Source organism: Balaenoptera musculus, chromosome 2 (genome assembly GCF_009873245.2).
Source record: "Balaenoptera musculus isolate JJ_BM4_2016_0621 chromosome 2, mBalMus1.pri.v3, whole genome shotgun sequence".
NCBI classification, from domain to species: domain Eukaryota; kingdom Metazoa; phylum Chordata; class Mammalia; order Artiodactyla; family Balaenopteridae; genus Balaenoptera; species Balaenoptera musculus.
The window spans coordinates 14,956,672-14,972,628 of record NC_045786.1 but is presented as its reverse complement, the minus strand read 5'-3'; the positions used below and the strand labels follow the sequence as shown (position 1 = coordinate 14,972,628).

Here is a 15,957-nt window from a genome sequence, read left to right as displayed (position 1 = left end):
AGTAACCTCTCCCAAGATTATAGCTCTGTATTATTCAACCAAAGATTTGAAATTATGTTTTAAGTTATAGGCCCTTATTGCTACACAGCTGTTTATTTTAGTTAATTTCAAAGATACAGTTTACTTAGGATGGAAGTCAAAACACAAAAAACATATTTTTTTCAAAAGTTTCCTCTCAAATCATCAACCATTCACTTTAATACATTTTTTCAATTTCAGGGTATCCATTTGTTTCTTTTGCATAGATTTAATTACCTAATGAAATTAACCATCTTGTCATCTATATTCTTAAATATATTAATAACAGTTCTTTTAAAGTTTATAGCTAACTCTAATATCTAGATTTCCTGTGGGTCTGTTTCTATCATCTCTTTTTTACTTTGTTTCTTTTTCTGTAGATTTTCATTCACTAGTCATGTCTCCTTGCATGTTAGGTAATTTTTGATCCAGTGGTGGGCATTGTTTACAAAATAGTAAAGAGATGCTTTGAGGTTGTGGATGATATTTTCTTCTTCAAGGAAGGGTTTACTTTTTTGTTAGGCAGTTAGGAGGGAACAGATTACTTACTACTGAGCAGGACTAAGCTCATTCACAGTTGAGCACCGGCCCTTATAAAAACTGGTATATTTCTGGTTAGCCCTAACTCTTAGAATGTAGTCCTTCAGGAATCTCCACATAACGCCTGGGTAATTACTATGGACCTTTTGCCTTAGTGGTCCTGAACTCTGTGTTTTCCACAACTCCATGAGACTGCCTGAAGTTCTGTTCAGATTTTCTGTCTCTAAATCTGGCTCATTAATTGTCAAATGCCTTGAAGGGAAAGCAGTGTTGGTTTCACCTCTGTGATTTCCTTTCTTTGGAATCTTGGTTTTTCAGGTCCTTGTTCTTTGACAGCCACCTGATGCCTTCAACAGATGCTTTTCATATGTTTTTTATCTTTCCTGCTTGGTCTCAGTAGTAGAAATGGTCTTATACAAGTTTGTCTGCCATAACCAGAAGTCCCATTCATTTTTAAAAACAACCTCCAAATTTGTAAAATCTAACGTTTATTGAGCTGTTCATATATGCTAGGCAGTGACCGACATGCTTAAAATTTGTCTCATATTATTCTCACAAAAACTAAGAGGTTGTCACTTTTATCATTTACAGAGAAGGAACCCAAAACACCCAGAGAGGTTAAGTAACTTTCCCAAAATTATGAAACAAAGATTCATCCAAGGGAATATGACTCCAGAGCCCATAGGCCCAACCACTGTGTCATAGTGCCTCCCTACAAGCTTCCTTTTCAAGAAATGGCTGTACTGCTTTATTCACTTTGATATCCCTGACAGTCTTTCCTGGTTAGTCATTGTTGTAGTGTAACTCAGCCACTCGAGAGCACAGGTAAGAATGGTTTGCCTTTCCACAGCACTTGTCTTATTTTATTAATTTTTTTTAAAAATGAAAAGAAGTTGTGCATAAGTAAAAATAATAGTAAAAACATATGTCCTTTCTTAGATAAATGGAATTTGGAAAAATCAAATTCCCGTTTCCTATTCTGTTAATAAAAATAACTAGCTGTCATCCTAGAAACCAGATTCTTTATATTATTTTAAGTTACCATTGAATAGTGATGATTGTTTGCTTGATTACAATATAGACCTGAAATTCTTGGTCTCTTGATAATGTAACAAGGAAACTACCTGTTCACAAAAAAGATATGATTCCAAACACATTAGAGATTTGAAATCATATTTCTTATATGTCTTGATGTTGCCTATCCTAGTATACTATCATATATTAGAAGCTGCATTTCCTCTGACTTGTTTCATCTCTCTTCTCCTATTATATTTTGAATTTATTGTTACTTTAGATACAGACTCAGGAAGGATGTGATTCATGTTGTGTCTATTGGAAATTTGATTAATTTTTTTCACCAGTTCATGGGAGGTACAGAGTGGTCATCAGTTTGAGACAATACAATTAAAAAGTCACGTAATCCTTCTACATGGCCACAGGGGAACTCATAGAGAATACATATCCCACCTGAGAGTCAGCCCACTTTATCCATTTTCTTGGTTGAATACCTTACTATCTCCTTCAGCAGCAAATTTTAGAGGAGGTCTGTATAGAGGAACTTTATTGTTTATTAAGTAAAATTACTTTTTAATTACTTCTATCATTTAAGTATTTAATCCTAATGTTCCTTGGTGTAACATTTACTGTTTCTGTGGAAGAACGCATAGTTAATAAATCACCATTGCCAATTGGTTGTAAGTTTAACTGGCACCCTAAATGCATTTTTAAAATTTATTTGAAGACTATTTCTCTTGTTTAAACTGTAATGACCCTTCATTCATGGTAATCATCCTGAAAGCATTAAAAGATGAACACTTGCTGAGCAAGGGAGTAAGAGAAAGCTAAAAAGAACTGAACAGTGAAACAATTGACATTTAGATATGAAGTGTTTTGCCTTTATGGCTATTGCTGTATATGTGAGAATGTTTAACATGTGTTAAAATAATATATATGCATCCAAGAAACTATATATAATATATATATATATAAAATTTAAATAAAATTTATTTAACAAATGTATAAGATTGAGAAAACCCAGATGACATGAAATGCTAATTATAAACTCTCAAGAAATAATTCCATAACTGAGAACATGTCTCTGCAGAGGAAAGGAAAGCAAAATGGCTCTTTAATAAATTAAGTAAATGTCTCTCAAATTGTGTGTTTTCTAAATTGAACGTTTCCCAGAATGTGCTTTTCCCAATGCCTATTAGCAATGAAAGGCTCTGAGAAGAACAGCCGCAAAGGTAAATTAACTTCATTTAACCCAGAGCTGATCAAACTTTTTTTGACCTGGGAATGCATTTTTCATGGAACATCTATTACCACCACCCAGGAAGGTGTGGGGAATGTTGAATTAAAAAAACAATTCATGTGGTGCAGCCACTATGGAGAACAATATGGAAGTTCCTCAAAAAACTAAAAATAGAGTTGCCATATGATCCAGCAATCCCACTCCTGGACATATATCCAAACAAAACTATAATTCGAAAAGATACATGCACCCTTATGTTTATTGCAGCACTATTTACAATAGCCAAGACATGAAAGCAACCTAAATGTCCATCGACAGATGAATAGATAAAGAAGAAGTGGTACATGTATACAATGGAATACTACTCAGCCATAAAAAAGAATGAAATAATGTCATTTGCAGCAACATGGATGCAACTAGAGATTATCATACTAAGTGAAGTAAGTCAGACAGAGAAAGACAAATACCATATGATATCACTTATATGTGGAATCTAAAATATGACACAAATGAACTTATCAACAAATCAGAAACAGACTCTCAGACAGAGAGAACAGACTTGTGGTTGCCAAGGGGGAGGGTGTGTGGGGGAGGGAAAGATTGGGAGTTTGGGATTAGCAGATGTAAACTGTTATATATAGAATGGATAAACAACAAGATCCTACTGTGTGGCGCAGGGAGCTATATTCAGTGTCCTGTGATAGGCTGTGATGGAGGGGAGTGTGAGAAAGAATATATGTGTGTATAACGGAATCACTTTGCTGTACAGCGGGATTAGCACGGCATTGTGAATCAACTACACTTCAATAAAATTAAAAAAAAAAACAAAGAAAGAATTCCAAAAAAAATGTAGACACAGATGATTTTATATCTTAGCATTTCCCTGTATTTTAAGTACATAAAGTATAAAGTTGTATCTACGTGGCTTTATTTAGGATCTAATTCATTTGCATTTGCACTTTTTTTATCTCACATATTAAAGCTCCCAATGTTTTAATTTCCTTTTATTTCCCATAGTGTAAGAAAATGACAAATTGAACCCGTTCTTCCTTTATAATGTTGTGAGTGAAAATAAATAAAGTAGCAAGGAAGCAAGATCAATAATCTAGAAGAAATAATTGTAGAAACAGAAAGCTTGTTCTAATGCTGGCCCTGCCCTTAGCGGGTTATGTTGTCCTTGGACAAGGTATTTGATCTTCCTGGGTACGTTTTCTCCCTCCAAGCCCCACTTCCATTTAAGCTTTGAGGTGACGTGGAGAGGTTTGTTCTACACGGTGCTCCTGCCCATATAGGCCATATCCAGTCCCTGCTCTGAGGATTCCAGGACCAAAGAGCTAATTTATCCCTAAGGCAAAAGGCCTCGTACTTTCCCCATGTCTCCACAAACCCAGGGTGCAGTTTCCTAATCCTGTTCCTTTTCCCAGCCGTGTTTAGGCAAGTTCCCTTATGTAACTATAGTCCCAGATAAAGTCCCCATTATGGTTTTGACTATCTTGAGCCACGTTGCACAGGCTTCTTCAGGGGGCTCCTGCCTCACTATATTCTTTTATATGATGCTCCTACGCTAGTTTGTCAGTTCAGTACTGGGCAGTCCCTATATTAAAAGAGGGAGCTATTTTTACTTATCAACTTCATGCTGTTGTCTCCTTCCAGATTTTCTATGGGGTACGATTGTGGAGATGGGGGTAAGAGGAATGTTAGATTATATCTTTAACTTATGGCTCTCCTTTGCTTTCATGCCATCAAGTAAGTGCATTGCTCAATACCTGGCATATGAAAAGAGTTCGGAATCTAAAAGCTAGAAAGGGATTCAAATAATTGTGCGAAATGTTAACGATATTCAGGAAAGCAAATGGATGTTTTTATAATGTCAAATTTAACTGAAAGCCCTTCTATTTCAAATGTAGTTTTCAGACAACTAAGCACTAATACTCAGGGCTTTATGCGTTGCTTTGAGCATGACTTTTTAAAACTGGACGTCCTACTGAGTAAGGAGAAGCCTGATCAGACGTTTAAGGGAGATAAGGTAGGAACTTAAGGGTTAAGTGAAGGTAAGAATGGTTAAAATTTTAAGCTTTGGGTTTTTTTTAAGGTATATATATTAAGCTATTAGACACCACATTGCTGATTAGCGAGTTAACAAAAATGAGTTTAGACTAATTCTTCGCCAGTTGCGTCTGATAGGCATATGATTCATACTTGGGAGCACATACTCTGCAATCAAACCCTTGCTGAGATGCTGCGCTGCCTATTAGATAGATAGCCGGGCCATAATGGAAACGAATGAATGTTTTGGCAAGGTTTGCAGGGCAGAACAGAGAGAAAAATAAAATTCTATTCCCTGCGACTCAAGCAGCATGCTGTTATCCCCTTAACTGTTTTAGAGACAGATGTTCACGTTTTCGGTATTGTGTCAGGCCCTTGTGTGCTGGAGAATGATACCACAGCACGGAAAAGAGACCAACTTTTGTCTTTGAATCTTCCTCCAAAGGCCAGCGTGCTCTGCCCTACCTTTACTGACTCCTAATATCATTTCCTACTTTAATTTTGTTTAGTTATTCCAACTCTTTTCTGTCTCTATACTTCATTTGCCTATTGTATCATTTATAGAAAAAAATTATACTTACTTAAATAACAAATTTATCTGTGTCTTGTGAAATGGAAGGAAAATTAAAACACCTTAAAAAAATTTATAAATGCTTATGTAAGCCGAAATGGAAGCATATTTTAGCTGGCGTTAATGCTCCTTTTCTATATCTATCCTGTGGAATGAATCTAATTGTAAAACTCATTCTTAGAAATTTATGATTCATTACAAATCATACAGATGCCGAGTGAAAATTTAGCTTTGCTTTAATCATAAAAAGGCAAGTATTATAGGCATTTGAAAATAAGGAACTACATTTTTTTTTAAAGCTTGTGTAGTTCAGAGTTTGTATTATTTCAGATTGGCTTCCTGACATCCCCAGGAACTAACTTAGGAGACATTTTAAGGATGAATATAAATTTGTAGATAGGATAAAGGATAGCTTCCATAAGCAGAGTTTTCAGAGTTTTTGTACTTGGGCATCATCCTTCGCCCCTGCTTCTCTGACTTGGGTACTTCTTATCCAATACAGAGTCCTCTATAGACTAGGGGACTGTGACACTATGACAGATCCTTTCTTGCACACTTTTGGCTCTAATTCTAGATAGTTTATTTATATACATACACACAATTGCTTTGTTGATGTTAGTCAAAAAATAGTTCGTGTTAAATGTGGTTTTAGCAGTGCTCCTGATTCAGCCTAACAAACGGCCTCTCATTGTAAACTGTCATGGGAACCTGCAGTCCGGCCTGCCTTGCTCACAGACAGCTCACACAGCCCAATTACTTGGCTGCAGTAAGTGAGTGGATGAACCATCCTTACGCCGAACAACCCCACGCCTTTGAGGTTTTGAGGTAAAAAGATAACAGTCCAAGAAGGCAAAGTGAAAAAGATAGGACAGTATCAGGTGGAGAGAGGCAGACATGTTCTTGAAAGAAATCTAAGAGAAAGCCTGGACTGTGCCTCATTAATCTTTTACCAAATTAAGCATTTAATTCAATTGGCGAAAGTGTTTTTTTTCTAAACCTGATATGTAATCGTTTTATAAAAGGCTTGGGTGGCTTCTAGGAAAATGTAGGGAATCAAAAGCTTCTTGTACATTTTCATGTTAATATTTAATCAGGATAAAATACCAGAGTTTTAGAAATTCTATGCTTTTATTCATGAACTCTATAAAATTTGGAAGAAAAGCATTTGAGGCCAGTGGTATTGCCATCACCCTTTTCCACTGCTTCCTGCCCTAGTCTCCTCCATCTCTGGATGCTTCAGTGCTGCTCTTCAGAGCTGTCTTCTCTGCACAAGCAGAGGACACCATCCTCATAGCCAGCAATGGCAACGAACCCTGAAGGTGTGCAACAACATGCTGGCTCCGATGAAAAGCTCGACTCCATTTTTCCTGCTATTAAGACCAAAAGTCTTGGTGACACTGTTGACTCTCTTCTTTTTCTCACTCTCCTTGAATCCATGGCATATTCATCCAGAACCATCTTCCTGTCACTCCAGCTCTTACACTTATCACTTATCTAGTGTACTCCAAGCCACCCATTTCTCATCTGCAAAACTGTGATACCCTTCTGACTAGTTTCTCTGTCTCCCCTTTCCCCCTCCAGTCCAGATTACACATCAGCTAGTGTGATCTTTTTCAGATGTAAGGGAATGTCCTCCCTCTGTTCAAAACGGTCTAACCCTTCCCCATCCGACTTGGAATAAAATCCAAAGTCACTGCCGTGGCTTGCAAGGAATGCACGCTCCCTCTGGTCTGTCGTCACTGCGTCCCACCTCCTTCAGCACTCTTACTGACTCCTTCTGCTCCAGTGATAACCTTTTATTCCCTAAAAGACAGCAAAAGCAATTCAGACAAGGCCTTTGCATGTACTGGTCCCTCTACAGAGCTGTTCCCCAAATCTCCATATGGCAGGTTCTCCTACTACAGAAAAGTCACGTTATCACAGAAACCTTCTGTGACTCCTTCTCTTAAAGAGGCCCCCATCCCTCGCTGTATCTTCCCCATGTTTTCATTTCCTCCTTGGCACTTACCTCCTAGCATACTGTATTTTTTATGTTCACTTGTCTTCATGTCAGTCTCTACTCTCTAGAATGTAAGCTCTATGAGAGCAGGGGCTTTTTTGTTTTCTCCTGTAATTCCAGTGCCTACAATAATACAGAGAAAATGTTCAACTAATATCTGATAAATATTATGAATGAATTCACCCTTATAATTTTTTTGGATCATTATTAACAATTTACTTGTTGAAGCTTGGGAAAATCTAGATCATTCAGTAGAATTAAATCATTGAATTTGAGATTTGAAAGAGTCCTTACAGGTCATCTACTGTCTTCCTAGAGGGTTGGCCAATTTACGATAAGATTATTTTCAGTGAACAAAAAACTCTCTACATTGTTAGGTTACCCATTTTGATTTTGCATGGATTTACCTTAAGTTAAATGAATCTAAATCTGGGTAAATTATACACCTTGGTCTTCATTTTTGGAATCCACAGGGAAAAGAATAAACTAGAAAATAAAAAGATACAGAAGAGTAAAAAAAAAGATGCAGAAAATGCATCTTTTCTACTAGAACTTTCCAATATTTCAAGTTTAATGGTACCTAAAAAGATATTTATCTGATTCCCAGAAACCTAGGAGGAAGAATGCTACTTCATTTTCTATAGAGACACCCAGAGAAGTTTGTATTGGCTATTAGAGCTTTAGTAGAGAATGCATTGGTTGGTATTGCTGTGTAACAAATCACCCCAAAATGTAGTGGCCTAAACAACTCTATTTCTTATTTCTCACAAGATATAAGACTCTGCTGATCTCAGCTGGGGTCACTCATGTGTCAGTCGTTAGCTGATGGATTGGCTAGGGGCTAGTTGTTCAAGGATGACCTCTGCTAGAAAGAAAACATTCCTCCACGTGTCTCTCATAGATCTTCAGCAGGGTACATTCTCATGGCAGTGGCAGAAGTCCCAGAAAGGAGGTGGAAATGTACAAGCACCTTTTCAAGCCTCTCTTCTGCTTCAAGTTTGCTGTTGTCTTCTTTTGCCATATTACTGAGGCAGAGGCAGAATGGCAGAGGACCACCAAGTGAGAAGGCAGAGTATGGATAAAAAGAGGCCATGGACTGAGGCCATTAGTGCAGTCAATCTACCACAGATCAAATGCACAAGAGGAAAGAGTTTGACTTAGAGATAAAATATAAAGGAAGGGAGTGAAAAGAAGGAAAGAGATGGAGAAAAAATAAAAATGAAAGATGGCTAGATAAGGAAAGAGATAAAGAGAGATAGAAGAGATGGAGTAGATAATGTGAAGAGAAGAGAAGCTAGGATGTCTGCAGATCCAAGACATGTGACCTGGAAAACAAGCTCTCATATGATAATGTAATATTCATAACAATATAATAGAATTTTCCAATTGATAACAATATAAACTCAAGCTCTGCTTTGAGTATGGGAAAGAAGAAGTACAATTAATTACCACAGAATTATCTGGTAAAATATTTCATACCTTGCAGAGGAAAACTGCAGTCATAGATGTTGTAAGAATGAAAGCAAGTAACAAATCCAGTAGCAAACCTTTCATACTTACTCCTAAGCAGGCATCTATTAATGATGCTGTTTAAAAATTATGAGCTTGTCTTATTAGGATATACAAAATATAGCTTGAATTGGAAATTTTTTCTGTGACTTTCTATCCCTTTGCCTTTTCTTCTTTCACTGTAAGTCTGTCTTAAATATAAATTGCACTTATATTAGCATTCTTCAACATGGAGTATAAACTGGGTAATAATATAATGTACCCTAAGAAAAGGGATTGCATACATTGATACTGAGTATGGCTTAGCAATTACCATAAATAAATTATATCAGAGTTTCACTTAGTAAATGAACTTTTAGGGACAAAAATCTTGGTTTGATTTTGTTTGTTTCTGTTGTCCAAATATCAGAATACTTCTTAATGGTAGTTAAGAACTGGACACACTGATATAAACCTGGCAATACTACAACATTGTTCAAGAGAGGACTGATTAGTACATAAAAGGAAAATATCTTCCATTTACTTACTTTGAGATAATTCCACAAATTTCAGAAACATTAAAATTTCCTCTTAGTTTCAACAAAATAACACTTTTTACAACTTCATGATGTCAGGGGCAAAAATAAGCAGTACAGTCCTTATTACATCTTCTCTCCAAGTTATTTTCCTTCTTTTTTTTTAATTTACTTATTTTATTTATTTATTTTTGACTGCGTTGGGTCTTCGTTGCTGCGCCCGGGCTTTCTCTGGTTGCGGCAAGTGGGGACTACTCTTCGTTGCGGTGCACGGGCTTCTCATTGCGGTGGCTTCTCTTGTTGCGGAGCACGGGCTCTAGGCACGCGGGCTTCAGTAGTTGTGGTGCGTGGGCTCAGTAGTTGTGGCTCGCAGGCTCTAGAGTGCAGGCTCAGTAGTTGTGGCACATGGGCTTAGTTGCTCTGCGACATGTGGGATCTTCCCGGGCGAGGAATCGAACCTGTGTCCCCTGCATTGGCAGGCAGATTCTTAACCACTGCAACACCAGGGAAGTCCCCTATTTTCCTTCTTTTTTATTGCTGTGCTGTTTATTATGGCTTATACAACCATGTCTGATCTAATATGATCTTTAATGAATTACCCACAGATGGCCCACAATCTGCTTATTCTATTTAAAAGATTTGTTCATGCATTTATCCTTCCGTATTGTTTCTTGTCCGTTTATGTATTGAGGATGTTTTCATCCTCATTTTCATTTCTATAAAACTGGTAGTAAAGATAGTAATCATATCTCCAATGATTCTTTTCTAAATCTAGAAAAAACGGCTCCAAGAGTTTGTCTCATTTATAACTGTTGTATCATGCTTAATATATTCTCAGTGTGTCCTAATTTTTTAAAACTGTACACATTATAAATGTCTATAATATGCAGATTTTGGCTCTATTGAGGTTTAAATTTAGGAAATATGACCTTGAACTGACTCATAATAACTCATAAGTTTTCCATATGAGTTTTAACCAGAATAGTGAAGTTTGACATCCATTAAGAAACAATTGCCAAATTTCACTATATATTAATCAACTATGATATTGTTACATATATATTTAGGAATGCACTTATTATCTTTCTCTAGGTTTTATATCTATAAGGCCACTTGTAAACAAGGATTTTTTAAAACTATGAAAATGAATATATAATAGAGTCTTCGGGGAAAACAAATGGTACAAAAAGAATCTCTGTTTCTGTAATGAGAGCCCGCACTACGTGCATTCATGGTGTGCCTATATGTGTGAGAAGTTTTCAGTATTCAACATCAGTTAGATTCTCCGAGAATCTGTTACTTTCATCATCAAGTAGCCCTCTCTGTAGGACTAGGAACTCTCTTGTCACTTTAACCCATCAAATAGCACTAAACAGATGTTATTTTTAGGTATTGTATGCTTTTCTTCTCTAATATTTCCTGCTCTCTCTCTTCCTTCATCTCCATAATCTAATTTTATCCGTTAAACAAGATGGTCACATTCCCCACACCTACCCCAAATGAAATTCAAATCTAACTCACAGCAATCTGCTTTTTCTTTTCCAGATTCCTGTCTTGGTCACACAGATAAGTTCGACCAATCACCCAGTGAAAGTGGGGCTGTCAGATGCATTTGTCGTTGTCCACAGGATCCAACAAATTCCCAGTATGTAGAAGAAGGGTAATGGCCGAGTCTGAGCCTGCTGTGGGGTAAATTTAAAGGAGATTGATCTAGGGCAGATGTGACTCTTTGAACAATCGAATCACTTAGCTAATTGCTGCTTGTTAATTATATTGTTTGGCTTGTAAGTCTTTTTTGGCATTTGCTATCTCTCTGTTAGTGTTGAACTGATAATTTAGGTGAAGTGAAGTTAAATAGCCAAGTCAAGAGAATTTGGATTCTTTGGAATAGTTAGCTTGGTTGTGCAGATATATTTCTTTTATTAATAGGAAGAAGAACGTAAAAGAGTGACAGATTATTTGATTGATAGGTGTATGATTGTTTCTTTCATTTAAATAAATTTATCAGCAAAAGAACAGCCTTGTACCATTTCATGTTTAACATGTTTGTATAAAACTGTTTGAGAGTCTAAAGGAAGATTTTCAAAAAGTATAAACTGAGGTTAAAAAAATCTTGCTGGAGCCATACCTCCCACACAATATATTTTATTTTCTTTGTTTAAATCATTTTTGCCTATCTAATCTAGTTTACATTTGTAGAATAAAAACATATATGTTACTTTGGGCATCTGTTCATCATATTAGAAATCCAAATTGTAACTGCTATTTGTAGTAGTTCTGATCATGTAAATAGCCATCTTTTGAAAGCTTCTGTTTTTTAAAACCTCCTTCTAGTTCAAGAACAGCCCTGAGGGTTGCTTGGGTATGTTAGTACCAAAGGTGACTGTTTGTGTCCCAGATGTACTTATGTAAAGCAAGAGGTTATATAATACATCTCAAGATTAGCTCATTCCTTTCCCTTTTGCTCAAAGTTCTTGAGCAAAATTCTTTATTTCATTATAGTGGTAGGCTTAATTTATCACATGCTGTTTGGTCTTGAACTAATTCTGTTTATGTTGTCTCAAATATAGAAAGTAAATGTAGTGGAAATTAGACTTTTCAGAGCAGAGGATTGGCTGGAAACATTATAGGGGTTATCTTACAATTACGGTTTAGAATGACATTCATATGTGGCAGTTCTGCTTGGTGAAGACCGTGAATCTTCCATGGCTGTTTCTCCTTGTTAGCTGAGAATTTGCAGGAGGTAATATTCCAGCCACCTGTTAAATCAAGGCAGATTTTCCAGAAACAAACCTGTACTGTGAACAAAGCAGAGATATATCCTTATGTGTAGGCAACATAAAGACATCCTGACAGAACTCTTAGTCAAGAGGCTGAACCCTGGGAGAGGCCAAGTTGACTTCTGTGTGAGGAGGAATGTTCTCACATTCTTCCTTTCAGAGAAGTTCAGTCAAGCATGACCTGAGTCAATTACTGCACAAGTAAAAGAATCGCTAGTTTTAGTTTATTTGTGGCTTCTTTCATCCCAGAAAGAATTTTATTTGCAGCTTCCTCAGAAGGCATCTTGGCCCACATTGATGTGCTGAAATATTATTGTTTAGAGAAAAAGAACCACCAACGTACAAAAAAAAATTTTTTTTACAAATGTATTGTAATATTCAAGTGTTGTGTCTGAACTGAGACATGATAAAATTGTACTCAGACTTCAGAGTCCCAAAATGCAATTTTGCACCCCTTGTTATATTGTAACAGGGTGACCATTATGTTTAGAGGGGAAAATATCCTTCTCAAATATAAATTTCATTGAATAAATTGGCAAAATTCATATGAATTTTGAGAACAGATTATGTCTAAAGTTTGGGAGTCAGCATTCATCTAAAGAAAGTACTCAAGCTTTGAGTTCAGGGAGAAGCTTCTCTCAGGCAGGCTATGTGCTGGAGTGACATTTACATTTCCTGTTGACCTCACTGTCACCTTGAGAAAATTTGCCAGGAAGGAATGGAAGTCCTGAGTTTCTAATCTACTCATCCCTGCCATTAGATGGGACTGTATTTCAGCAAGAACATTGGAATTGATGTGTTCTACTTAAAAATCTTTGGGGGAAGAGAAAAGTTTTAATCTCCTTAAAAATCTGTTCCCACATTTATCAGGTGTAACAGTGTCTGTTACAGGAGGTTCTGTATAAGAGAAAAGATAACGGTTGCATGGTTGCATTGTATTCTCAGCTGGAAAAAAAAAAGGCATACTTATTTACTTCAGACATTAGGCTAACCCAAGAATATCGTAATACAAGTTATACAAGTATCATTTTTTCCTGAGAAATCAGATGATTCCTAGAGATCAGTATGTTACTTACTTGTACAATTAGAATTTAGATAAATATTTAAGTCCTTTTCAAGATTCTGTTCCCTTATTTAATAACCTTCATTATTAGGAGTCATCCTCATAGGGAATTTAAATCTTTCATCTCTGTTACCCCTTTTTCTTCTCCTGAGTGAATTTAGGGAAAAATTGATCATTATCCTAAGTAATGGGCGGCTTTCTTTCTTCTGTATTCCAAGGTGCATTATTACACAGGACCTTGTTCTCATAAGATCAATTTTCTGTTCTTTAAACCATTTTGGTTACATGGGTTATAGAACCTAGATCCTTTGCTTAATCTAGCCATGACAACATGGGAAAGTGAGCCACAATGCTGAGAGTAATTTTTCCCAGTGGGACCACAATAGTATACCATTCTTATCAGATTTGGTGAAAGTTTGGTAAAGCACTCAAAAAGCTTTAAGGCAAATTGAATTTGTTTATTATGAAGATTCCTCCCCCCCATCATAACATCAACAACAACAAAAAATTGTTTTTCAATTTTTAAAGGCTTCCAAATAATAAATGTTTTCCATGTAACTTTCAAGCATAGTTTATTAAAATAGCCTTTACTTTTCAAAAAAGATTAGGTGATCTGATAGTTTAAAATATCAAAGGGAATTTAGGCATTGTTAGTAAATCAGTAAATAGTTCTGAGGTTACAAGGGGATTCCTTTGCTCCTTCAAAAAAATGAAAAATGTCTATGGTGAAATTAACCCTTATATTAAAAAAAGAAAAAGAAAAACTATTTAAAAGTCCAGAATGTATAAGGGATATTGTAATGTGAATACTGGTCATGAGACCTTGAACATTTTATTTAATTTCTATAACTTTCTTTATATGCAAAATGACCATCTTAGTACCTAAGATACAATATGTGTATAGCATGTGGTACCTGGCACAAAGTAACACTGTATTTATGTTTACTTGTACTGCTTATTCATCGGCATCTACATTGTTACTTTAAAAAGACAGTGATACTGACTGAGGTGTCCACACCCAGGCCCAGTGCCCATGAGAGTGAGGCCACAGGGGATTTCCACTCAAGGACACCTTGACACTCTCTCTGAAACTCATTCTTTCTGATGATGACATCATTTGTTTCTTAACATATTGTTGTGTCTGTCTGTCCATGTGTATGTATATCTCTGCATCACCTTCTGTTTTTCATAAAATATTTTGTAGAACTTTAGAATCAGAAAAAAAGAAAGTATAGAGGTCATCCAATTCAATCTCCACAGGTACAGATGTGAAAAACAGGTCTACATGCAATGACCTTGTTTATTCATTACAGAAATATGAGTGTAAAAACATAATAAGCATAGTCCATAGTAATTCAGAGGAATTGGTAAAATAATAGAAAACTCAAAGAAGGAAATTAAATTGCCTGTAAACCTACTACAGAGAGATAACAATCAATGTTTTCATATCTCTGCATCCAATCTTTTGTTTATAGTGGATACACACACAAACACACACACACGGTAAGAAAATTGGCATTATCCTATGAATATTTTTGCCACCTGTTTTTCTTACAATATATACAACACGTTTTTCCTACACTGCTAAATACCTGTGTAAATGTGGTCATTAATAGCTGCAACAAATTCCTTTGTTTCATAATTTGTGTAATCTGTTTTCAGCACTGGTTTGTCATGTAGGTTGCTTTTCATATTAATTGTCAGTAAAACAGCAGCGCTAAACATCCTTGTTTTTGAATTTTTACTCATATCTAATCCATAAAAAATGAATATGTAACCATGGAATGTTAATGAATTTTTATGTATTTTTGACAGATTGCTTTCTGTAAGGGTTGTACCAATCTACTCACCCACCAGCATCAAATCAGATATCCCATTTCCCCAAATGCTCTCAGACACTACTATCATTTTTTAAACTTCACAAATTTGATAAGCAGAATGTGATATTTCATTGTCGCTCTCATATTCTTTTGATTACCAGAAAATTCTAACATTGTCATATATTCATAGGTCATGTGTAATTGCCATAATTTCTTGTTAAGTAGCTCTGCTAAGTAATTCTTTCTCAGCCTCAGCTCATGTCCCTCCATAGTTTTTTCCACAGTGTGCAGAGGCCTTCCTGGGTAAACCTACAGTGCTCTCTAGTACTGTTCTATTTGTTTGTTTCTCTCTCCTCCCGTTGAACGTTTTGAATTTTGATCTTAATCTCCACAGTGCTGACCTTCCCCGTCATCCCTCACCTTTTTCTCCATCCTCTGAGCTTAATGAGCATAACATTTCCAGCAAGAAACCCAGAAAATCCGTTCATGCCTCCATGGTCCGTTTATTTGGAAACTTAAGGCTATGTCATTTCAGTAATGTGAAAGTTACTTTAACACACACACACAGAATTCTTGTACTAGAAACTAATCTGGAAAGCAGCTGACCTAACTTGAAATGGTTCTACTACAAGTTATGATAATGGCAATTTCTGAATCCCTTAGAATACTCCACTTTTTTCTTCTCACCAGCATGCATTATCTGGTTCTTTCTTAACACCAATCCCTTTCTCATCAGCATCTGCTGTTTTAAATTTATTGACATTGTGTGTGCTACAGTGTGCCTTTGCTTTTTGGTTATTATTATTCACAGCTCAATAAGAAACATTAGCATTTTCAAAAAT

The 15,957-nt window shown here is 36.1% G+C and overlaps 1 protein-coding gene across 3 annotated transcripts in view; it reads left to right on the top strand.

Moving 5' to 3' along the window:
* PLXDC2 (plexin domain containing 2) overlaps window positions 1-15,957 on the top strand; it is a 414,916-nt gene that overhangs the window by 280,981 nt on the left and 117,978 nt on the right. For all 3 annotated transcript variants that reach the window (XM_036842292.1, XM_036842291.1, XM_036842293.1), the window contains one exon: window positions 10,998-11,097. In XM_036842292.1, the coding sequence (XP_036698187.1) occupies window positions 10,998-11,097 (100 nt within the window). The remainder of the gene's footprint in view (window positions 1-10,997; window positions 11,098-15,957) is intronic.